The 27010-nt window shown below is 40.0% G+C and overlaps 1 protein-coding gene across 5 annotated transcripts in view; it reads right to left on the reverse strand.

Moving 5' to 3' along the window:
- Window positions 1-27010, reverse strand: part of TMEM135 (transmembrane protein 135) — a 181615-nt gene that overhangs the window by 141425 nt on the left and 13180 nt on the right. For 4 of the 5 annotated variants that reach the window (XM_040544297.1, XM_040544295.1, XM_040544296.1 and 1 more), the window contains 2 exons: window positions 23348-23475; window positions 18785-18877 (listed from right to left, as the gene is read on the reverse strand). In XM_040544297.1, coding sequence (XP_040400231.1) covers window positions 18785-18877; window positions 23348-23475 — 221 coding nt within the window. The remainder of the gene's footprint in view (window positions 1-18784; window positions 18878-23347; window positions 23476-27010) is intronic. The other variant, XM_040544300.1, reaches the window with a different exon arrangement.

Below are 27010 nucleotides of genomic sequence, written 5' to 3' on the forward strand. Positions count from 1 at the left end.
AATTAAATAACAGAAATAATTAGTCTGCCATGTGTAATCACCTGCTTTGGAGGCTTAAAGACACTACAAAACAGCTAACATTTAACCCCCCCAGTCCATGAAACCAGTGTTGAAGGTTAATCTCTGGAGGACCTAGATCAGCAGGTAGTTACACCACTGATGCTGACCATCAAAACCCAAGTGGACACGCACACACGTTTTTATTTCCCTTTACTCCTCTGTGCTTTCTTCATCTCTGCCATTTTCTATTTAGAGGTTAATCTCACCAAAATCTTCATTTTAGCTTCCCACTGCTTCAATTCCATCTTTCAGCTGATACTATCTCCCACATCCTAGACAGTTCCAAATCACAGAATATCCCCAAGCTGGAAGAGACCCACAAGGATCATCGAGTCCAACTCCTGGCTCCACACAGCACCACCCAAAAATCAGACCCTATGGCTGAGAGCACTGTCCAAACACTTCTTGAACTCCAGCAGGCTCGGTGCTGTGACCACTGCCCTGGGCAGCCTGTCCCAGTGCCCGACCACCCTCTCGGTGCAGGACCTTTACCTAACATCCAGCCCGACCCTCCCCTGTCCCAGCTCCATGCCGTTCCCTCGGGTCTTGTCGCTGTCCCCAGAGAGCAGAGCTCGGCGCCTGTCCCTCTGCTCCCCTCGTGAGGGAGCTGCAGGCCGCCATGAGGCCTCCCCTCAGCCTGCTCTGCGCTGAACAAACCAAGGGACCTCAGCTGCTCCTCGTACATCTTCCCTCTAGACTCATCAACTTTGTAGCCCTCCTCTGGACACTCTAATAGTTTCATGTCCTTTTTATACTGTGGTTCCCAAGCCTGCACACAGTGCTCAAGGTGAGGTAGCACTGCATCAGTGCAGAGTAGAGGACTATCCCCTTCCCTTGACCGGCTAGCAATGACACACAGAATCTTTAATTTGGGGAAAGGAAATAAACACACACACACACCAAGACATAATTAATGAAAGGTTGACCAATGATGAACTAGAACAAGGACGCAAAGTCAGCATCCAATAGAGCTGCATTAGTGGGACACAAAATGGGGCAGTATGTCCCATTCAATTCTGCCAGGCTACTTTGTTAAACTAAAGAACCTAAGAAAAACATTTTTTTTTGAAGTCTTAGCAAGACAGGTTTCTTTTACCTGAAAAAAGTGATTGGATGAAAGCAAACACATTTTTGAATCACCCTTTAAAACTTCAAAGAGGAGTAGTGTCTAGAATACTTTTCATTTTGTTTCACCTAATTTTTTCCCCATTCCCACATTCACATGAATTTTCTTGTATGTTTGCTAGAGAAATAAGCCAGCAATGTCTCCAAGTGCAATTATTCAACACAGTTTATGTCATCTGGGGCTGAATAATTCCAATCTCATTGTTTCAATTCTTAATGTTTAAATAACAGACCACATTCTTCCAGAAGATAATTCTTCTGTTCATTTGTAGCTTCCTCAAAGAAAGGTTTCACTTGATACAACTTGCTTTTTGGACAACTCAGTAGCATTCAGACCAACTTCTAACACCAACAGCTCTTCAACTATGGCCTATAAAGCTCAAAGAACAACATATTTTTGTGACTGTACTGCCCAGAGGAAAGAGTCAAAAATAACTGTTAAAAAAATAATGAAAAGCTATAGGACAAAAATAGCAAGGAAGCCTAGCAGCACACTGGGCTGTCTTAACAGAAGTGTAGGTAGGAGGTCAAGGGAAGTGATTAATCCCCTTTACTTGCAGTCGTTAGACATCACACGGACCACTAGGCCTGCTTTGGTCCCCCAACCAAGACAGAGTTCACTGCCTGGCACGAGTCAAGGGGAGGGCACCAGCACAGCCGGGGCTGCAGCACTCACCCTGCGAGAAGCTAATGGGGAACATGGGCTTATTCATCCCAGAGATGAGAAAGTTACAGGGGGGACCTAACAGCAGCCCTCCAGCACCACAAGAAGGTTACCAGGGCAAGAACCAGCCTCTTTGAAGCACACTACAGAAAAATGGGGGATTCTGACTTGCAATGAGGAAACAGTATTTTCTGCCTCAAGACTGTCAAGCACTGGAACAGGGACCCAGAGGGGTTGCAGGACCTCTGTCCTCAGAGGTCTGCAAGGCCTGACTATAGAAATCCCAAAGCAACCCGGTCCCAAGTCAGTGCTGATCCTGCTCCAAGCAGGAAGCTGGGCTAGATGGCCTCCCTCAGCCCTCTCCAACTCAGTAATTCCACTGTTCTATGGAAAAAAAAGGCAGAAAGCAAGTTAAAAATACTAGACAACATTTCTTCCAAAGTTTCTAAAAATCAGAAGAGTTTACTACAATAAATAATCTAACTTCCTAACATAAAATAAATTTTCATTAATGAATTAGTCACTCACTTTAAAAAATAGAAATAAAAATCACTCAAATTTGTCTTTAAATTTTTTTCAAGGAGATTGTCAGTGGTTGTAACAGCTTATCTGAATGCTACTTTTACAATTTGCTTCCTAGTTCTAGGCAAAAATCTCTCCAGTCACTGAAACCAGTTACATCTTTACCTCCACTATAACACTAGTGAGAGCCCAACCAACCCAGTCACATACAATTTCTTAAACAAAAAACTGAGCTCCTTCAGTTTTTGCATCGTGTTCCCTAAGACTTTAAACACACTCCTTTTACGAAGCTGTTCCAGTTTTTCAGAAACTTCAAGTCATCTTCAAGGTCTTGAAAAGAAAGTACAGGAAATAAAGAAAGCAGATTAAAGATTTCCTATTCTTTGTTTAACCAACAGTATCTTAAAGAAATCAAAGTGCCAATCTCATACTTTGAGTTCATCTTCCTGTGAGCAAGATATTTACACTTTCATACAGGTTTAAGTTCTGGAAAACATATTTGATAGAGGCCAAAGTTGAAATTGCCTTACACATGAGGTAAAGAACCTATTCACCCCAACAGGAGCAACAACTGTCCAAATCTGCATGCCAACATATTGTTTGTGTGACAGCTTGCTAAGAAATACTTTTCTGCTTGGCTTGACACATTGTAAAATTCAACAAATAACTTTACTTTCACAAGTAATATGAGCTTTGGCTTAATATAATAGCAAGGCATACAAAATTCCAATTTTAAAAACAACCAGGACATTTTTTCCTATCAAATTTACTGCCAATTCTCCCTTCTTGTTTATGGTTTTCCTTCAATATATTTATGGTTTTCCTTAAAAAAAAAGTTGTTGCTAAGCTAAAAAGAATAGCTTTGCCTGATGGTGCGGTGAATCCTTAAAACACCCTTATGCCCATGTCATTTTTACTATAAATGAATTGTATTTGTTCACTTCACACTGAAGGACCCTACGATGCTTCAAAGAACACCGGTGTGAAGCGCAGCCTTTCAGCAGCGCAACCACACTCAAGAAGATAAGATCTCCAACAAAGCCAACATCACCTTTTTCTCTGAAGAGCCACAGCTGAGAGGTAGACACTTGTGATTTTTTTAAACTAGTTCTCTCTTGATATTCATTCCTCCTTTGAGTATTTACTTTTTGCCTTCCTCTCTCCATCTTTATATATCTAATACACAGCATGCCAGTCAAGCGGCTTTCTCATGAGTAACTTCTTTTTTTTTTTGGCAACATGAAGTTTAAATCATTTTTTCTGTATTGCCTTGTTTAAACAAAACTACAAATCCTTCCAAGTAGACACCTTTAAATCTAAATGTTTACTGCAACTAAACAAACAGATTTAAACTAAATACTTTTTTAAAATAGTCTTTTATTATATAATCACTTTTTTTTTTTCCTATGGAAGTAAGTGACCAAGTCACAAATACCTCAAAATAACCACAGCATGATGAATGCCATTACGTACAAAACTCACATAAATCGACTCAACAGGCACCTCTTTCAGTTAAGCTGTAACTGTGAGCTAGTAAAATCACACCGTGGAGCAAGGTACACAACGGGGCAAGTACATCCCAGCCCCAAAACCTGCAGTGGCTCTCTTTGCCCCAGCACACAGCAGCAGTCAGCAGGCAGAGATGGCTGGAAGGAGCCTGCAGATGAATAAAGCAGCGTGTTAAACATCTTCGTGCATGCAATTAAGAGCACGTGTTCCTTGCTTAAGCAGCCTCACTGATGGGTTACATTTGTCCCTGTACATAGTAAATTTTAAAAGTTGAGGGAAAAAAATAACCAATACATTACTAAGATAAGGATTGTTTTAGCTTTTCTATAAAGGTTTTTAACTCAAACCCCAGTTCAAGAGGTCATGTTTCTAATATTCCAATCTTATGCTTTGCTTGTCCAAAAATCACTGGCATTGTCAAACTGACGGGTCTGATTCAAGTCGATAGGTGCTAAAATGAACCAAGTCAAACTTCTCTTCCTGTGACCTATTCAACAAGGTCTGGACTATACGTGGCTTTAAAGTAGCAAATTTCTTCTTTATGAAAAAATGTACTTTTAACAAGTTTCCTCCAAATTCAACTTTGAATTTCATAAATACCGCTGTTCACTGGCTCTGCTGTATACCCTGACTTTTATCACCTTACTTTAGCTGACAATCATTTTCTGTATGCTCTAAAATCACATACACAACTACTTCCAAAGGAATCAGTGGATTCAAAGGTAAATACCACGTGGAATGTAAAATGGACACAGCTTATGCCATACGGATTTACTACATTAAAGTTTGAAGCCATTACCTTGTACCTTCTCACAATAAAAACAAATAAATGTAAAGGCAAAAAGAAAAGAAAGAGTTAACTCTGGCTTTAATTTCTTAGCATAAACTAAGAAGCTAACATAATAGTTTGTAATGGCTCCCCAGACAGGATTTGTGGTCTGCAAAAACAGGAAGAATTCCCCCCCCCTTTCCTCCCCCCCACACTGTAAAGCACACCACTTCATAACCTGCAGAATTAAATCAAACACACAAATCACAGGCTTCCCCCAAGAAGAAAAAGGTCAAAATGAAGAGGTTTTTCTTTCTGCTCTACAGCAGCTTGACACCAAAAGCTAACCAACGATAGATCCAGAGTTGTGATTGCATCCCTGTAATAACACAAGAACTACAGATTATGTTTAGGGTATCGTTAATCTCTCACACCCACCAATTTCCTACTGACAGCTGGAGGCCAGCAGTGAAATCCTGGTGCAAAAGTTCACTTAAAATCAGCAGGAACAGATAAGCTTTCAAAATAATGCCAAAAATTATGAAAACAGACCTAAGCAATAAGTTTTCAGAAAAGAAAATGATTACTTTTTGAGCTTAGTAAATACCGGTAGCAAGTTTTTCACACGAAGATAATGTTCAGGCACATAACTTCATGTCAAAATATACAGTTTAAGGCCCCAGAGCCCCACTATTCTCTTTAAGAGATTTTCTCTTTCTAAATTTTGGGTTGTTTCAAGTAGGAAACAGACACTTTATAGTTGAGGAGCTTAAAGTTGCTCAAAACTGCAAGTCGGTAATACCCGCTTTGAGCACGTTGTATGTTAAGTACAATGGCTATTATTTTTCTTGCCAATACTCAGAATTTGTTGTTCTTAAAAGGAAAGAAAGTAAACTCAACATGTTCTGTGATTTGAATGTATGCCAAAGAAAGGGTATGAGAAAACCAGAAAGGGACAGAAGCCAAAAAGAAAATATATCTACAGTAATACATTCCTGCTAAATTAGTACCAATAACTCTTACCGAGTTTTCAGCTAGTACAACCCAAGATAACATCTACAGTTTAATTTTTGAACTGTTCTATACTCTTTTATACAGATTTTCTTTCATCATTCCTTTCCTCCTCCTCTCCCAGCTTCTCTATGCTGTCTACAGAGCCAAAGCAATGGCCAACCTATGGGGGGGACCTCAAATTGAGTGCAGTTTAACCTCACAAGATTTCATGAAGAGATAAAAATCAGATTCCAAAATGCTTACTAGTTTCATAAAAGATTGACTAGTAGATAAAAGAAGAATAACAAATTAATCAAATCTCAGGAGAAGAAACGAAGGACTTCCAGCAATTTTTTAAAACATTAACTTTCTTGGTATAGAAGGCCTACTGAGCATTAAATAAGGCCCCAAATAACAATCTCTTTGGACTGTGGATTGTAACAGAGAATTGTTTTTAATCAGCTCAGTTGATCAAAAAGAAAACACTTGGTTTGTTTCTGGGCACCTTCTCAGTCAGAACGCAGCATGTGCTGCTTGGCCGCCCGGCCCGCAAGGCAGGCCTGCAGGTCAGAAAGCAAATGCACGCTTTTTGAGCAAAAAACGCTTTGGGGAACCTAGCAGCAGAGGGATTGTTGTATTTCACTAGCAATCACTACTGTATCATGGCAAAGAGAGGACAGAACGGACAGGACTGTTAACAAAAATTAGGAAGAAGCATGGAAAATGTTGTAGAGACGTGCAACATTCACTGCCTTGCATGTATACTCAGTATATTTGGGGGTGAAGAACGTAGGAGGGTCTCTACCAGACAGCTTGGGGCTGCCACAACACCAGTGGAAACCCACCCAGTACGTGACCTGTTCTCCTCCACCTCTCCCCCATCCCTCCTTAGGCTAAGAGCCTCTCACCGTCTTCTGTCTGCATTTCCCAAACCCAGCCCCAGCGGCTCATTGAGCAGCAGCTTGGAGGTTTCCTAACAAGCCCCATGGAAAGGGCTGCCCTTCCCTTCCCCTTCTCCCTCCCCAGCCCATGTTCTGTGCTGTTTGAGAAGATCCACTCCACAATAAGTTTTTGTTAAGATACGTAAATCATCAGTTTCTCATCTGTTTCAAAAGACTTGAGCAGTCTCTTCTAGTCTATAAAACTAGTAGTTACTGTTTTCTTTGTACATTTAGAGCTAATTTTCTTGTAAGACTCACATTGCTTTAATGATCGATTATATTTGTGATCAGATAACACCGTTCCCAAAATACCTGAAGCAATATGCAAAAAAGCAAAACATGACAAGTCAATCCAACCCAAACAGAAGATAGCTGCAACTTTTCCCCTGGTGCAATTAACTTCAGAATGCCTTTACCTTCAGAAACAAAGGAGCAGACTATTCCAACAGAAACAGGGTATGGGGTTAGACTTGACTTGCCAACATACAAAGCCATTTATTTTCTCCTGTTAGAATCCAAATGACAGCATATTAAATTGTATTAGAACCAGGCTTCACATCCAGTTAGGAACTACGAGTTGGCCATGCAGAATATGTACTAATGCTGCTAGGAGCTTGCCTACATCCATAAGGGCCTGAAGCACAAGGGGACCCCAGAAAGGTGATGGAAGGAACCAGAGCAAACTTTCTCCAAAAAGGTAGAAAAGCCATATTAAAGTCTGACTGAATCATTTCAACGCATCCCCACTGACTGAGAAGTCCCTGTCTGTCAGGATATCAGTATTTAACTGCATTAGATATAACAGACATATTAATATGACATTGCACCTACCAAAGACAGAAGGAAACTATTGCCAAGTCCAGTTTTAACCAATTATTTTCTGTCTTTAAGCTCAAAGATCCAAAAAAAACAACAGCTGAGCTGAGAACATATTTCTAGTTCCTCAGTCAGCTTGCTCAAAAGAATGAACAACAGACACTGAAGAGCTCAAAAAGGAAAAAAACTTGTAATTGATGAAGCACTGATTTGGCAACAGAGATTCAGCAAGATGGTGCAAATACAAGTTCCCTTAAGCAGACAGAAGGATGTTGTACTACCAGACACTGCGAACTGGTTCAGTCTTTCACCACGGTCGGAACAGTCTGGATTAGGATGATAGGTACTGGCCTTAATTCATGAGACCTGTTTTATGTTTGCCTTTAATTCCGTGGGCTCTGTTGTTCCTGCTTGTCAGACAGATCATCTTTAATAGCCCATTGCTTACTTCATCAAAAAGTTTCAATCTGGAGTTGCAGTCATCTGACTTCAAGAAACAACGTGCAATGCACAGCACTCACCGAAGGAAATAAAGAGTCATTTTCTGTTCCGGGGTGTGAAGAAGAAAGGGCAAGAAGGGGATGAAAGATCATTCACCACAGTACGCTTCTCTAATCTTCACTGCAGAAATACCTTGCATGGCTATATATAGAAAATTTATACCCTTCTAGGGTTCTACCTCCATGCTTTTCCTGCTGCAGGTGCTACAGACAATATGAATTCCTTGGGAGCAATAAAGCTACAGAAAGTCACTTCATTTACAGAGGATTTATAGCTACAGTTCATACGGATTTAAGCTCCTCTCAGCTGGTCTATCTGAAAACAACAGCCTGCCAGCAGACCCGAGGAACCTATCACAGAGAGATTTCATCCAAGACTTTCAGCCACTACACCAGAGGCACGGGAAGAGTGGATGTTACCTCTCCAGGTAAACGTCAGGCTTTGCACTGCCGCAGCAGCCAGCACTACAGCCAGCTCACCCAGGCAGCACCTGCAGCTTACTCTGCACTAGCAGAGTATCTGTTACTCCCCTCTGGGAGCTGCACGTACGCACAAGCATTCAGACACAGAAGATGTATTAAGTGCTCGCTTAAGTCAAGGAAGTCCTAACGAACATCTCCTGTATACTAGTGCAGAACAGACAGAACTGAGTAATTAACCCAGTGCTTGTGCTGCTTGAATCTAATTCAGACTTACGAAACAGTCCAATGATCAACAACAGTCTGAATTCTACCATTTTTTAATAGGCATTTCAAAAATGTTTTAACATTTGGGGGTGGGGAGTTTTTTTCTCATTGGTAATGTATTTTGTTGTCGTTATGTATTTTGAAAAAAACAAAATACAAAATTCTATTAATACTCAGATGACTAAATCACTTTTCCTTAGTTTTCAGCCTACAAAGTGAAAACAAACACAGATTTGCCAGAAGTGGTCCTTACAATAACAATAAAAAACACTTTTCTTATCAGAAAATCTCAATTACTCACAGAATAGTGCAGAAAGGGTTGGCTGCACAGAGTCACCTGGGATCCATCAGAATTCATAGCCTGACCTTAGCACTGCCCTTTGTCCATCCAGGCTAGCCCCATGTGAACTTGATAGACATAGTCCAGAGCTTGATGGCTGCTGCCTGGGATGTCTTTACGTCATCACTGATGAAGAAACCTCACATCTGGTGTTGTGCCTAAGCCAGGAAGTCCTCCTGGAACTGAGTGAACTGGAGACCATTGAGCAAACACAACCAAACAGTCCTGGGTGATCCGGCTCAGCCCTGACTGTAACACTAAGAGAAAGATCAGCTAAATCCAGTCTGTATGGACCCACCCAGATTTTTGGCAACACATTCTCCGGCATCTCCAGAATCACAGATAAATATATTACATTGGTTCTTCCAGTATTCTTACCTTCTCTACCCGTGTTATCCCAGAAAATGGATTTTTGAATACAAAGCTGTGGCTATCCTGCTTTTTCACTTTGTGCAAGACTTCAAGGACCACTTAGCAAGCTGGACCAAACTTTTCCAACATTTGAATGCCACACACTGGAAATTCTGGACAGTTGGTTACTGACCACCTCTGCAGACATAGTTACACTTCCTCAGAAGCACAAATAGTTTATAGCCTGGACTGATTAGATATAAATGCATAAGACTGGAATCACTGATCCCCAAGGAACCTTCTAGCTCTTGTTACAGCTGTGGGATTCACCTTGCCAAACTTCTGCCATTTTAAGTGAATGAAATACAGTTTACAACAGTAATCTACACTGTGTAACAGACCCATAATGGTGATTCTCTCAGCTGATTGGGAAGAGATGACAACTATGCAATGGAAACACACATTTCAGCTAAGTTTAAGTGTTGACTGTGACCACTCCCTTTTAAAAGGTATGCAGGCTCATACCTATGTTTCATATGCATAAACAGAATCACCAGGACTAAAGGTCAGGGGGCGCAGGTTAGGCTGATTGAAGAAATACTTATGAGCAATTAACGAGAAAGCATCTCTTTTCCAATCTCACAATGCTTCAATATCCTGTTTGCCACAGCTTCCAGCTACTTTAGAAATTTACAGAACGTTCCAAGATCTTAAGACATTGTAAACCAAAAAAGTGCAGAGAAGCATACTTCTCCATATCGTCTCTAGAGAACTGATGACCTTATCTCAAGAACTTACACAAGAGTCACCAGCATTTACTAGTTGATTTCTAAATTGGGTAGCCTGAAGCATGCAGATTCCTCTCAAAAAAGCATGATAAATATTCCAGTCACTGGTAGAATTGGTTACCCAGGACAGAAATTTCTCTCTCTCCTATCTGCAGAAGTCTAAACATTAGCGATACGATTACACAGATTTCATATGTGTCCCTGGAAAGTGAGCAATTCCTCATATTCCAAAAGAGATGGAATCTATCACTTCCTGGAGACAATCGAGCACTTTTTTGACCCATCAATGCCAACTGGGTTTTAATACATCTAACTTGCCTCTTGCTCTTCAAAGGCTTTATGACACCCCGGTGGTACTCTTAGTTCAGCTGTTTTGTTTCAGGCAGTTCACAGACTTGTTTCAAGTTCTGTTTCAGAACTCTTTCTTGTAATGTATTAACCACAGAGTAATTAAAACAAACAAGCAAAAGTACAAAACAATAATACTAAGGAAAACCTTACACAGCTAGGCACCGAAAGCACACTGTGAATTTGAACCTCCTGAAGACAAAGCAGCAACGCTCATGTCACCGCATGTAACACTCAGACGCTTTCAGAAGAATGAAGCTTGAAACAAAGAACTGATAAACTAGAAGTGGGTAAATCTGAGAAGCAAAATGCTGAGACTGAAAAATTGCTGTTAACTTATTAAATTATGAAAATTTGCAATTGCAAGCTTATTTCTGAAAATTAACAGAACAGGAAACGATCAAAATATATTCATCATAGCCATATCTAACCTGCATGATGTGGCATTATCACGTCTTCCTATATCAGGATTAGCCACTTAAATTTATGTTTGAGAAACATACAACTTGTGTAAAAGCTGATTTTGTAAAACTCCAAGCATTTAAATAAATACCAAGTAATTTACAGCCATTCCAAGAGTTTTGACTACTAACAGCTGGAATTTAGAACATTACAAAGAACATTAAAGTGATCTATTAACGTTTTCAAGGCTGAGTAAGTTGCACGTAACATTTACTGACCTCCTAAAAAGCAGGACAGGCTTTCAAAGAAAGTGTTTAGAATAATGTATTGGTCAAAACCGTGTCTTGTCACATCATTAGCTATACATGATAGAAGATGAATTATGAAACAGCATCAAGAGAAGGGTGTTCCATTGCACTCATCAACACAACATTGGTACCTATGACTATAGGGCGATTTTACAGTGTGTTTTATCATAATCAACTGTTTTCAGGAAGACAAACTCCTTTCCTAAGAGTCTGCAATTTAATGAAAAGGTAAAGAACAGAGTGAGGAAAGAAAACTACTGATATGAAACCAGAGCACTTAGGTCACAGACGCAGAAGGTCTGAGGCAGCTACACTGGAGCCCAGACAGCCCCCATTTCCCTCCGAGACAGAAAGCTCTGCAGATACAGCTGACCTCTGACAAAAAGCCCGCTCCATCTTTCCTACTAAAGAAAAGAATGGTCCCCCATAGTTCGTTAAATGCAGCAGATTTTTTTTCCAAATGAAGTACGCAGTTTCTATCTTGCCAGTAACGTAGCATCTTTTTGTCACCATCAGAGAACATCCTTTCCTTTGATACGGGACTGCTTCACAATCCAACTCTAACTTTAATGACAGCTGCACTCTGTGAGGCATTTCAGAAACTGAAGAGCGTTGCCAGCAGGCCGAGGGAGGTGATCCCTCCTTGCTGCTCAGCGCCTGGAGCCCTGGCTGCAGGTCTGGGCTCTCCAAGACGAGGGACATGCACATACTGGACAGAGTCCAACAAGGCCAGCAGAACGATGAAGGGCCTGGAGCACCTCTCCTGCAAAGAAAGGCTGAGGGAGCTGGGACTCCTCCGAATGAAGAGGGGTCTTCACAGTGTGCCTAAGTGCCTGACGGGAGGGATGAAGCTGAGGGAGACAAACTCCTCAGCGGTACTCAGTGACACGGCAAGAGGCCATGGGTACATATTAAAACACAAAATCGTGAAATTCCGTTTGAACAGAGGAAAACATTTTTGATGTGCTTTTTTGTTTGTTTGTTTTTAAACTGTGAGGGTGATCACATACTGCAACATTTCAGTTGCAGAGCTCCGAGTGATGATGAATGGAGCTGTATCTGGCTGGTGGCCGGTCACTAGTGGTGTTCCATAGCCACCCTGCCCAAACTGGTGATTTTCCTGCTGTATTTAGCCTTGGTGCTGCCTCACCTAGAATATTGTGTGCAGCTCTGGGCTCCACAATACAAAAAGGATGTTAAGGTCCTTGAAAACCTCCAGAGGAGGGCAACAAAGCTGATAAAAGGGCAGGAAGGCATGTGCTGTGAGGAGAGGCTGAGGAGCCTTGGGGTGCCCACTACGTAGGAGGCTGTGAGGCGACCTCACTTTTGAAAAGTATCAAAAGTCAACAAGAGATGCTACTTTCCTCAAAAAAAACAAAACATCACACACACACCAGGAGCTGCCAGTCCTGACCTACCCACCACTGACAGCGTTCCCACAACCACAGTATCTTCCAACTCAATTTCTGCTCTCCCTGACAGCCTTGGGAAAAAAAAAAATACATGTTTTCCCTCCCTCTGATAACTATAGCAGTAGCAGTCCTTAAAGCACACAGCAAAGCACATTCAAATGTTTACATGCTGTTCCTATAAAAAGGCAGATCTCTCAGTTGTTGGCTTTCACCAAAGCAGTTGCTGAAGTGCAATGGATTTTAACATATTTTGGTTTAGAAAAAAAAAAGCTTTCCTGCTAACTTCACTTCTACAGCTTGTTTCTGCATTTTACAGTAATAATCTTTCCACAGGAATAAAACTCCCAAATAATTTGTTTCCCCTGCTAGCTCTGCTGACCAGACCACAGCACCGAATACTCATGCAAGCGATCCGAACTTGAGGTTTTCTCACCATACAAAACAGGTGAAACACCATCCCCACAGCGTAGCTTGCTGTCTCAATTTCTTACCTGTAGCAAGTAAGACTAACGCTTGTAAGAACAGTTGCTGTGTTAAAAGATTTTGTTTGCCTGTTTTGCCCACTTTTCCCCCCATACTGGGAATTTACAGGCTTCCTTAAAATGCATCAAACTGGATAACCATAAAACATTGTGAGAAAGGAAACCGTCATCTCAAGTCTAAATATACTATACCATTATACAAAAATATACCAACAAACTTGTATTTGAATGGAGAATTCCATAAAAACCACAGAAGCGCTGTATTTATTTACAGCACATACAATACCTATTACCATTACTATGCCGTCACATTCTTCCTCTGCAATGTACGTAGACTAAAGGCATTCATGGCAAGGGAACAGCCCCAAATACCAACTGAGTTTGCTATCAGGTGAAGATACGAGTCTAAGAATTCCACGTTGTACTTCTAGAAATGTTTCTGATGCTTCTCGAAGCAATGTATGGTAATACATTTGTTTCCAAGAACACTAATATACGTACATAAGCATTCTCTGTAAATGTGCACTGTTGTACTGTATCACATTTTAAACACGGATGCTTTAAATATTTTTCTCAGAGTCTAGTACACTGAACTTTATGAAAAAACATCCAAAGTTTTCTACTAAAACATGCTGCCAATAGTAGCCCAGAGCAAGATTTTACAACCAAATTATAAAAGCCCTAAATCTCAGGTTTTATAATACCATCAGTGACACAGTCTCAACTGTAGCGACGAGACAGGCGCCGCTATAATGTTCACAGCCAGTATGTAAACAGTCATTCGGCCAAGGGGGTGCGGGGGCAATCCCAGAAGGGTCCCTTCAGAGCTGCCCCAGAGCTTGCAGAGGGCTGTAGGGGGCTTTCTTAATTGCTTACCAAGTGCAGAAATGGAAAAAAAAAAATGTTAGCCAGGCAGCGAGACAATTAATTTCATTAAAATTGTAACTGTGTCCCTTGTTAAAGCTTTATAAATAGCTATTGAAACTCATTAATACTTTATTTTTTAAACAAGAGTCCAACAAACTGAAATTTGCCACTTAGCTATCAGGAAAATATAACTTAAATGGATTTGAAGCATTAACAGGTTTACAAAACACTTGAGAGTGCATCACGCCTTTCTTTGGGAATAATTAATCACAGACATCTTAAATCCTGGCTGTTCACTGAACTACCAGACTTCTTTGTCTTAGAAATCAGAAAGGTACAACCCATCCAGTCCCATTTCCAGCAATACACTGGCTGCAGCCAAGCCTCATATCACATTTCAGCAGCTTCATTCACAGCAATTTTAACAAGTATATTCAGTTACTGCCTCGCCTGCTAACAGCCCCGGCGCTCCCAGCGCAGGGCAACGCGATGCCGCTCAGCCCGAGCCACGCGCTGCCTCCTCTGCTACATGCTCAAGTCTTCTTCATAGTCATTTTCATCTGTTAGACGCTATAGGAAAGTAACTTAGAATTCCAAACAAAAGCCAAAAGGCACTAGCAAAATAATCATTTTTCAAAGTTATCAACAAGTCGAATTGCTTCTTACCAAGAGCTTGAAACAACCCCTGCAGGGAGCGCACTGGTAAAACAACTCCATACGGAGGTCAATAAAACGAATGCAGGGATTTCCTAAGGAAGCCTCGTGAAATGAACGTGACCAAAATGAAGTCACTAACAGACCTTTTAGCATCCAATACTATAAAAATCAATTGTGACAAAAGAACTGCAGACACATCATACAAGATATTAAAAAAGTGAAACTGCAAAGAAAACTATGTTATTTTAAATATACTTGTGCAAGTGCACCTGTTAGGAGGTTACTTATTCTAATAACAACCACCATTATTATTATTAATAATACTGTTAATACTAAAAAGAAATTGTATGTTGTATTAATAACCACTAATAACCATTGTTAATATGATAATATATACCTAAAGAGTAATTAAAACATTGAAGCCACTGCCATATAATCAAAAGGAATTAGAAAAATGTATATTCTGATGAACTCTACATTTCTCCAGGAAAAGAGAATACTTTCCTTACATACAAGAACCTTTTCTATCCATGTGAAAAAACATAACATACAAGTAGCACCTGCAAATACAAAGAAAATAAATAACATGGTAGGACTGACACTAATAACTTCAGTATTGGTGACATCTAACTCTGTGCCTTCTTAGCACTTCTCAGAACATCAAACATCTACTAGTTATGCAGTTAGCATACATCAGACTTCAATTTCTAAATTCTGTATTGGTCGGTGAGGATGCTTCCTCCTAACCCTATCAGGCAACACAGCTTCAAAGCACCATAAAAAGGCAAAAATTCCAAGTTACTCCTGCAGGGTCAGAGCACTAAAGGGGCAGAATGTGAATCAACACATCACAAACTGAAATATCCATGTTTATGCATCTATGTTCAATTACGATTTAAGAAATCATTCTTATCAAAACATTAATTAGTCATTAATTAGTCAATCAAAACATTAATTAGTCAACCGTGACGTGTTCTTCTCTGGTAAAATCACAGAACATTCATACATGCTGATCCCAAGCATACAGAAAAGTTTACAAGTGTTTTTATCCCTTGGCCTTTCCACAGATCCTAATAAACTACCTTTCATGCACAGAATAACCGTGCTTTATAATCACAAAATAGAATCCACACGGACATACTAACGTGCAATGTATATCTTTATAGAAAAGTAGTGGTATAATATAACGTAGATCATTTTCTGAGTACGTTTGACATTTCTGCTCAATCCCACCTCCCTTTTCCTTTGCCAGTGCCATGCAAATTTAAGTTACTCATTACACAGACACAAACTATAACCAAACCACCTCTCCAACACCTTAGAAAACCCACTCCCCCTCACGATTGCAATGCTGGTCCCTGCAAGACTAGCTGCCCAGCTCTTTCTCCCATTCTTCCATAAGAATTGTTAAATGTGCAAGGCTGACACACATGTACAGTAACACTCAGGAAAATGTGATTTACAAGCATGCTGTTCCCAAGTTGAGGGCTGACAGGGGTGCTGTGCAAGCACATGCCAGTGAGGCACTTAAAATAGGGTCTCCACTTGGGAAGAGATTATGTGATTAAGTCTGATGGTGCTGCCAGCTGCTAGTTGCAATTTAAAGGGCTGGAGATGTTTATGAACTAAAATCAGGACTTTTTCCCACCTCCCCAACTTCTCAAGACGCTCTGTTGAAAGCTACTCGGGAAATGACTGAAAATGCTGCTGTCTCTCTATGTCCGAAGTCAGTTTCCCAAAAGACCACAAAAGCCTATTAAAATTTGATCTCGCCTGTAACAAAAGCTAACAAATGAATGGATCTGGAATCAGAAAGTCATATTTCACTGCATCTGTCTGCACCAGCATTTCACGCAGTTTACATGGTTAGCATCCAATAACATTCCAAACATCTTTTTATCTTAAAAACAATTAAACTTTCAACTGTCTCTTGATTTCATGTATCTATTTTTTCATTAATAACAGTGACTGCACATTTTCAAGCTCCCAACACGGCAGTCATGGAAATATGCCTGCTAAGCGTGCTGTGGAAATCATACTCCTGCTTAACAGCACAATCATCTTATTTGCTTGAGAACTACACATGAATATCCTTCCTTCCCAAATTGATGATAAAGATGCAATAAACATTTTTTAAATATTATCACCACTGGAGGAATAAGAACACAGTTTCCTGTGTACAAATATTTGCAATTTTACCTCTTTATGAGGATTTAATCAGCACAGCATAAAATGACTCTGAGAAGTTCAGCTTCATGTTTTATGGTGCTACACCAATGTTTTCTTTTTATATTGCATCAGATAAAATGTAAAGTGAACTTTTTAGGCAAGTTACATTACGACACACACTTTTCATTCTTCATGACATGCACGAATTAATTATTTTAGCATTATGCATTACATACATATGGTACCTACTTTTGTCATTTGTACACACCTGTATCTCAAATTTTATTACTTCCAAATCTCAGAAGCTAAGTAGGTGCCTGTTAACGTGGCAAAGTTTTCTTGCATTGCCACTAAGACTTTCAAAATTTTGCATTTGACATAATATTTATGAACTTTTTGCCACACTTAAGAAGTTTTAGTTGTGTAAATTTTCCAGAGTTGTTCCACTATTACATAAAAATCCTGTATGGTTTGCACTTACAAGCGGTTTCAGCTCTTGACTGAAACTTGACTTATTGATTCCTCCTTGACTGAGGAACACTCTGGAAGCTACAGGAAACTTATAAATGAGAAGAAATTAGTCTGGCAGTCTGTTATCTAGAAATAATAGAAGCCTGACACATGAAGTCTTCACATTGTAACAGGTCTGTAGGAAAAGTTAAGTGTCCCTGATCAAAAGAGTAAAATGCATTTGCTTGCACTGCAAAATGAAACACTGATGTCAACACAATGCTGGAGTCTACAGAAATACAAGAAGTTCTACCAAAATGCGTCCACCCTTTTTGGAAGTAATTGCAGTAAGATGAAAACTAGTCAGCTGGAAAGGACTTGTAAATAAATAAATGGATAACTTAACTTCCTAAATAAATCGGAATAATTTATTACTTTAATGTTTGTGGTTTTTTGCTACTGTTGCATTAAATAACATGGCTCACAAGTGTTCCCACTTTCCCAGAAATTCTTATATATAAAAGAACATCCCTCAAATTCCAAAAACAATGGAAAAAGAATTATTTTCAAAGGACAGAACTTTGGGAGTCTTACCTAAGACTCAGGTTGGGCTTTGCTTACTCCTTAACTGAAGTTTAGGAATGGGGCCCGACAGTCAGTTGACAACTCGAAATGTATGTATTTGCAGTTCTTTTGAAATGACTGCATGCAGAAGCTTCTCACATTTGTAGTGATCAGAATTGCATTTGCATCATCTCTAGGGATGAAGCCCCCTCTCTTTTAAAGAATAATCCCTTCTTTTACACCTTTGTCTCCAGCTATGCTTCAAATAAAGCACACTAACTAGATAACTAAAACATCTCATTCCTTATTAAAATAATTAAGCATTATAGTTTTCATTATTGATACAAGCTATCAATGTAAGCTGCATTTCAAAACCATTAAAACCTTACAACCCTGGATTTCATCTGCCATTTTCCATGGTTGCATCATAAATGGCAGCTTTCAGCTACCCGTGGATCTCCCAGAGCTTCCACCCCACTGCTTCGTGCTTTTTGTAACGAGCTTGATGTCGATAGCTAAGCTTCAGCACCATTTTGTAAGCGAAAAGCTTTGCCTTCTGCATCATTACATTTCATCCAACTTGGATTATGTCAGCTCTTCAAGTTAGTTTTTTCCCATGACATCCTATTATTCCTTTACATTCACTAGAGTCACATTGTTAGCTTGTGTCATCAGCAATTTCCATTAACAATTCCATTTGCAGCGACTTTGCAAACATTATAAATAATATCTTATAAATAATGTTTAGTCTTTCAATGTCTTAAAAAGATTAAAAACAAAACAAACAAAATAATTAGGCAATCCTAACCACCCAGCTTCATTAGGCAGTCCTAAACAACCCAATTACGTATCAAACAAGGAAAATGAAACAAAAAAAAACTGATCACTGGTAATGTGTGTTTTCACTTTAGCTTCCTATACTTAAATCTAAGGTTGCAAAAGACACTATTTCAAGCAAAGTAGGCTTCCAGCACTTGGAAACAAAATGACTGAATTGTCAAATGACAAAACCAAGAAATATTATTATATGAAACAGAAGATCCATAAAGATAAGCTGTACCTGCTTTTCCTTTCAATGAGGATAGCCATGTAAGAAGCTGGTAAAGCAGCACCAAAACCAGGAGACCAAAAGTAGAATTTTCCAAGTAGTTTCCTGAAAATGTAATTTGTACATGTATTACATGCAGAGCAAACAAAATATTGACGTCCAACACTGTATTTTACTTTTATCATAAAATTATGCATGTTCCATTAAAATGAATTTTGTCCCTTTATATTAATCAATACTTACAAATAAATACTAATCATTTCACTTTTACAGTTGGATAGTTCTTCTCAGAGGGGGTTCATAAACATTAACACCTGAAATACTTTATTAACATTTCTATTTCATTTAAAGGATTACTTTAAAGAAAGTGGTGCTTTCAAGAGATGTTTCTGAAAAGTTGCAGACACTCATTATAGGAGAAAAAACTATCAATGAGTAAGTAATAGTTGCTCTTTTCTCTGGTACTTGTCTGAATACATCTTCAGGAAGACGTGCCTTGTGGAATGTAGGAATGTAATCCAGTGAGCCAGGAATCAAATCAAATTATTCTAGCATACGTCGTGCTCTGAAGACAGAGAAACTATTGCTAAAAACAGTAAATCACTCACTCACAGTAAGCCAGGGAATTAATCTGCACATTACAACTAGAACCAGCAGCAAAATCCCAGTTGTGTTAAGGCCAGTGGGAAAGCTCTCACGTTTTGCGACTAGATCTGTGTTTCTCTGAGAGTCCACACGATGTCAAGTATCAAAATTCTTCCAACTTGAAGAGTTGGGGGAAAAAAAAAAGTTACACAAATGCTGACATCTAAGCAAATATTTGGTCACTGTGAGAATATGAAGACCAAAACGCCTTTGGGGGACAATGGCCTCAACCACACCGGATCTGCCGAGAACACCTGCACCTTCAAACTAACTCAGGTTGACCACAGAAGCAAACAATAGGCAGGCAGGCACGAAATCTGGTAGCATTAATAAACACATTTCAATTAAACTGCTGCTGCTAAACTGATAAGCACCATCACTTAAGGAAAATATAGCATTATGGTGGAATCTCCCCCTTCTAAAAATAAAGTGAATAAAATACAACAAACAAAATGCCAAACACAGCGTAGGAAAAAAAATCTTAGATGAAATTTCATATTGATAACACAAAAACAAGAATTACTATTATTGATACCATGTGGATTAGAGCACTTCTGCTGTAAAAGGCATGATTAGCCTCACTTCACACTTCTGCTGCAAAAATAACATTACCAGTGAGCAATGCCAGCTTACGTTTGTAAGTGAAAAGAGAGCCAGTGTATCAGCAACAAGTGATGTAATGGCAATTACACACACAGTTCATTCCCACGGCTGCAAAAGGATAATTTCTCAGGATGACAATGCCAAATGCCACAGGAGCTAAAGTTCATTATTAGGACTCTTGGAAAGCAATTACTGTATGAGGTTTCAGAGAGGCCATTTTAAACAACTTAAGTATGAACACATCCTATCAGACACACCTGTCAAGTAAGAGAACAAATGTCTTTTCTGTGGGAAAGAAACAGGAATTTGTTCTTTCTGCATGGTTTACACCCCCTCTATGAATGGTACGTGTTCAATTTGATAAGATTTAGGAAACAACAGTATATATTTTGCACAATAAAAGTCAGTGAAAATTAAAGCATCTGACCAGTAAGTGAAACATTTAAACTTCTGCTGGAATAAATGAAAACAAGTTTTCATTATTATTTACTCGGTCTACGGGTAGATACTGGAATGAGAAATGGGTTGTCTTTTAAGTTACACATCTAATTCCTCACCGTACAACTGTATCCAAAGCTGAAAAGCTGGTTGACACGTAAGGTTGAATTGACTTAAGCAAGCTAAACTAAAGCTGTATGTGGGAAAACTGAATTACTCTAGTTACTAGACTAACAGGATCGTGTCTTCATGAGTTTTTGCATTAATTTAATAAAACTGAAAACCTAAAAATCGCACCTATCTTTTAACCAACTTAATGCTAGCCAACAGAAGAGCCCAGCACTTCCATCTGAAGCCTAGACAGATGCAGGCTTCTGGAGCTCGTCAGCAGAAGGGATTACAACCCCCAGCTGGTCAGTCACACGCCCATGACACAGATCACCACCTCCTCTGCTCTGCCAACACAGCAGGCTGCCCACATTCCCCAATTTACTTCCAGGAAAAAAAAAAAAAAGAAGAAGAAAAGTCAGCTAACTTAGCTTGGTAATGCCTTCTAAAATGAGAACATCTATCTAGAGCCTAAGCCATTGCTGAAATGGGGCTTACATGCTTTGGAAATTTTAGCCACTTATGAAATAGAGAGAATATTAAACCATTCTGGAAATCATTTATTTTGCATTTTCTTGTTTAAAATATTACACCCTTGAAAGTAATTGCAGTTGTTCCCATTTTGGTGGTTTTCCCTGATGGAAAGCAAGGAAGTATTACAAAGGCATCAAAAACACACATTAGCACAAGTCAGACTTCTCACCAACAATTACATTTCGTATTTAGGTCTTCTAATTGCTACCAGAAGACTAACAAATATTTTCTACATAATGCAGCGTTAGACAGTGACTGAAGATTCACTGGGACTTAGGTAAAAGTATGAACAGATGAAGTGGACACATTATCCAGGAGACCCTACGCACCTGCCAGCACATCTCCTCCTTGGTGTTACGAAGAAGGAAACAAGGCAACTCTTTCTCAAACCAAGAGTTGTGCAGGTAAATACGAGTTAACGTGTCCAGCTACAAACCCTTCAATCTGTTGCTTTGCTCTAGAATTCCAGGAGCCAGCTGCTGGACGGCTTTGCTTCTGAGTTACTGCCCCTCCTGCTTTCTGGAAGCTCTCCCACTCAGAGGATAAAGTCTGCAGGAAATTCTGGATCAAACCAAAACTCTGGCTGGGATAGACATTCATAGAACAAAAACAGGGACTTGGACTGAGATGATCTTATCCAAAAAATGGTTTAATAAGCTTTCCCACCAAAAAGGATACAAAAATTGCAGCACACATCTGATTACACAAATCTATCGCACTTAATCTGTTACCGCTACCTAGAATCAGATCTAGAGGATCTAGATCTCCAAAGTCTCACACAATCTCTTTGCATGGTCAAAACTTGACTTCAGAAATATTTAGGATGCAGTTAACCAATATATTTATGGTGCTCTGCCATTTCTTGGATGGATTAAAATATACAAAACCAAATGGCATTCTGGACTGGAAAGTGACACCATTATTTTTGCTCTCAGGGGCTACTGAAAGTCAAAAAATCTCCTGTATTGTGTAGTAATTAATTCAACAAATCATACAAGTGCAAACAAAAAACAGCTGCACACCAAGTGGTTAAAAAAAAAGCAGAGAAGTCTCCCATGCACATCTTTATCCTGTCACCCACCCAACAGCAGATTAGAGAAGGAAGCTTATATGGCTCAAGCTGCCAGACAATGTTTATATTCAGTACACTCCAAGTGAGGGACTTATCAACAATATGAGCTCAGAATTAGATCTTAAAAAATAAATAAAGGCATACTGTACACAGCTTTTAAAGATATCGTGTATTTATACTGCTTGCTGGCTCATTCTCAGTTTCTCTTCATAGCACTTGTCTCCTTGACCATATTCGAGTACTAAATTGACTTGTTCAAAGAACCTACCCTTGATGACTCTCAAACATCTTCCTGATTAACACAGTAGCTAATTTAAAGTTCATCACTGCGTGACCAGGATAGGACAGCTCTTTTCCTTCCAATGGATTGCTTTGCGCTTTCCCTCTATCAAATTTCATAAGCCATTTTAATCAACAGATCATTTCAAAATAGCTGACAGTCAATTTTAGACTTCCATATCCTAAATAGCCTCAAATAATCTCACATAATTCTTCATCCCTTTTTCCAGACTGGTTAGGTGTATGCAGGACAAAGAACATAGCAGGCACATTATTGGCAACCTCTTCCTATTATGCAAACCGATTATTTATTCCTTCGTTTGTTTCACACATTTTAACAGCTTGTTAATGATTTCCTAACTCCTAGAAGGTAGGGAATCTTTCTTCTTAAAGAGTCCTAGCAAGCAATCTTGGTAATCTTGCTGTTTGGGAATTCATATATCATGCATCAACCAGCGCATCTTTAGATACGTATTTATCCTTCAAAGAAAACGAGTTAATTTGGAAGGCATAACTTCCCTGATAATCACATTATCCACTGTTTGTTTGAAATGTCCATTTGCAACAAATCTTTCTAGGAGAGAAAGACCAGGCCTTCTCACGTACTCTCTAGGATATATTTGAGTTTCATGCAACTACGCATTTGGAATCAGTAACAAGGAAAAAAGGAACCAAGTGAATACATTGTCTCGTTTACTGATTTAAAAGACTTTACAAATGGAGGGGGAAAAAAAAAGAACCTTCATATTCAAGTGGTAAAACCAGGAAGCACAGCTATCGCTTGTCTTACTCCTACCCGCTACAAACGTGTATTAAAAAAAAGACAGGTTTTTATATAAAAAGCTTCATAAAAATGGCTTTCATATTACATTGAATTTTTAGGACAGTATACCAACCTTAGAATGCAAAAGCAAGCAATATACAAGGTCCCATTTGCTGTCAGAAAGGAGGTTGATTGCAAGATCTCAGGTAGCAGCTTGTGCAAATAATAGTCAAGTTTTCTTTTCCTGAGAATAGCTGCAATCTGAGGGAGGAGGGAAGAAAAAAAGGGGGACAAACTTTAATTCAGAGACTTTCTTGCATCGTAAAAATATAAAAAAAAAACAATCAAGAAAGGAAAATGAGATATGCCCGCTTCAGTAGTAAATCAAAGCCTGTTAAATTTGCTGGTTTTATGAACAATACCACTTCCTTTGAACTTGTTCCAGACGCTACAATATTTATATCAGGAAATACACCAAACAAGCCTTAATGCAAAGTATAGGAGGAATTTTATTACCTTGTTACCATTGGCCATAATAGTCAGAAATGCTGTCTGCCAGATATCAGAACTTTAAGATGCAATAAATTCACGGAGTTTTGTCTTTAAGGCAATTAAACCATCTCCTAACAAAGGTCAGAACATGACTAAGTTACCCAAATACAGGCCCTACACGGTGTCTGTGAAGGTGACTATGCATTTCTAAAGGTTTTATACTCCAATTAACCAACTGCAAGTCCTCCCAAAAAGATTTCACCATGTGCCAGAAGAACATATTCCTGACAAATTTTATAGAAACAGTATGTTATCTCTGAAAACTGCCTGTTGTAGAAAACAGGTTGGATCTAAAAAATAAAAGCTCTTATTGGTCAGTTTTATTTATGTTCCATGTTTTTTAAAGAGCTGTTAGTGACTCAAACACAACAGGTCCTCAAATCTTTCTTGTCCACCAAAATTGTGCAACTGCAAGAACAAGAAGCAAGGCTTCTCTCAGAGGCACGTGGGGCTAGGACAAGAGATAACAGACAACCTGAAATATGGAAAACTCATGTTAGGCGTAAGAAATAAAATTTCATTTGAGGATGACTGAATATCTGAACAGGCTGCCAGCTGTAGACTCTCCATCACTGGAAGTCCTTGAAGCTGAAGCTGGAAGACGCCCCTAGCAAGCTCATCCAACCGGCCCTGCTTTGAGCAGGAGGTTGGGACCACACGGCCTCCATGGGCACCTCCAACCCCCATGTTCCCATGCCTCCATTAAATTATAATTTGGGTGCACTGTGAAATAGATTTTTATTTTTAAATAGCGATATCTTCTTAATCTGCACTGGTTTCCCAGGGACTCTCAAAACTAGCAGGAATTTTCAGGCAATTCTTAGAATTACAGAAGTTGTAGACAGAGCGCGCTTCTCTCTGAAGAGCTGATGAACACGACGATAGGCGACCCGTTGGCTCAGCAACACCTCTCAAAGGCTCAATTCCTCAAGTTAAAAGCATGGAGTGAACTCTTCTCAAAATCTGTCCACTTGCACTGATGAGCAAGATGTTTTAGATAAAGAAATGGGATGAGGATTCTGCTAGAACAAACCGCAGGAGAGTGCCACCAAAATTCATATCCAAAATGAAGCTTGAACTAAGAATTGTGGAGCAATATATGCATGAACACACTTCTGAAAACAAATTTGCACAATACTTAAGTGTCACGACTGCTTAAACCATAATGGATTAGGCAATAATGCAATCCAGATAATCTTTCTGTTGAAGCAAAGTCTTAATGCAGTCTAAACAGCAGATTACTAGTTGCTCCCTCCTCTGTTATTTCTAGCCTACTGTACAAAGGTCGTGAACACTTGGAACAGAAGAACATTGTTGTTTTTCTAAGAACATAGCTCTTACGGCTGAAGTGTAAAGCCTTCTTTCCTCACAGCACCAGGAGTATAAAAAAAAAGATTGGCATCTTATAAATTGATGTCAAAGTTAATGTTTATTTCTGTAGCTCCCCCAGTGAGCTTTATACTATTTTAAGTTGCTGCTTTCCCTCCTCTTTACTATTCTACTCCCAAGTGAAAGAAAGGAACCAGAAATAACGACACACAAACAGGTCTGAGGAAGCACTGTACGTAACAACTAAAAGAGCTATCCACATGAAAGCAATGGAGCTTGAGAGGGAGCAAATACTGGAGGCACCACTCAGGTGAGCTGGGAGGTTACTGTGATGCAGGCCAGATCCTTAACAACAAACCCACTGCTCAAGGCGTAGCAGCAGACAGCAGAAGCAGATACCAGCAGCAAAGGAGAGGGCACAAAACATCCCGTAGCCATCTCCCTGGCATTAATTTCCACACAGAGTGCACTAACAGACGTAGCACAAGGCTGTCCAGCGACCTGTGCTACGTGAGCCTCCCCGTAGAGTCGGACACGTGGAAATGCACATCTCATGGAAAGCATGGTCTCAGAGCTCCAGCACCGTCCGGGGAGACCTCGTTGCAGCCTTTCAGTACTAAAAGATGACTTATAAGAAAGATGGAGAGAGATTCTTTACAAGGGCACACAGCAATAGGACAAGGGACTTTAAACTAATGAGCCTTTAAACTAAAAGAGGTTCAATTTAGATTAGATATAATGAAGAAATTCTTTACTCAGAGGGTGGTGAGGCCCTGGCACAGGCTGTCCAGAGCAGCTGTGGATGCCCCATCCCTGGAGGTGTTCAAGACCTGGTTGGATGAGGCGCTGGGCAACCTGATCTAGTGGCTGGCATCTCTGCCCACGGCAGGAGATTGGAAGTAGGGGATCTTTGAGGTTCCTCCCAGCCCAAACCATTCTGTGATTCTACATAAAGGGAGCACGTGAATCCTCAGACTCCTCCATTTAGGCACCTAAGGGTGGTCTGTATCAGGACCTGAGTGCTGACAGATGTAAAAGTTGGTTTGGGGAGTTATTCACTCCAAGAACAAAGGACTGCAATTTGAGTCAACGCACTGTCCCAAATACTGCACTACCAGGCATCCAGGAGGCCAAAAGCAGCTCTGTACCTCCCCACTGCTCTTCTCTCCCCTCTCCACAGTTTCTCGGTTTCACTATTGTCTTTTGGAGATGGAGTAACAAGACCTTTACAAAATAACATTCTTCAGCACTTACAAAATACTGTAGATTTCCAGCTTTAGTAAGACAGCATGGTATGTCTGCAACATTAGTGGAGCAACGCTGTGCTAGATAATGCCACGAGTGTCTGCCACTGCATGAAACCCACACACCACACCGCTGCCCCTCCGCCTCGAGCAGCCTGTGCTGCTTCACCTCTCCTCCTAACCCCGAGGTCTCGCTGCGATGCAGGGCACAGAACCAACACACCCCTCACACCACTACAAGACCATGGGAGAATCTTGCACGAAGTACAACCCACTGTCGGTGCTGGCTCTCCCTCTGCTTTCCTTCTGAGGCCACTGTGTTTCTCCTGCCTATGAGAAGGCACCAACAAGCCCAAAATCGCATCTGCAGCCAGGAGGAGGAGGCTCCATCAAATTCCAGTGGATTATCACCCAGGTTTCACTTATTCCTGTCTTCTCCAAGGCAATGCAGCCTTACCAAAATGAGAGGGAAGAATGATGCTCTCAGAAAAGAGATGTTCCAGCATCTCCTTTGAGTAACACCAGCTGCCAGGAATACACCAGATTTGCTGCAACCTCCTACTCAGGCTTTCCATAAAACACCGAGCTACTCTTAAAATGTCTTATTTTCAAGGTACCCAATGACCTGGCCTTAGGATATTTAAAAGAACTACTCAACTGCCTAGGATAAA

Source organism: Cygnus olor, chromosome 1 (assembly GCF_009769625.2).
Source record: "Cygnus olor isolate bCygOlo1 chromosome 1, bCygOlo1.pri.v2, whole genome shotgun sequence".
NCBI classification, from domain to species: domain Eukaryota; kingdom Metazoa; phylum Chordata; class Aves; order Anseriformes; family Anatidae; genus Cygnus; species Cygnus olor.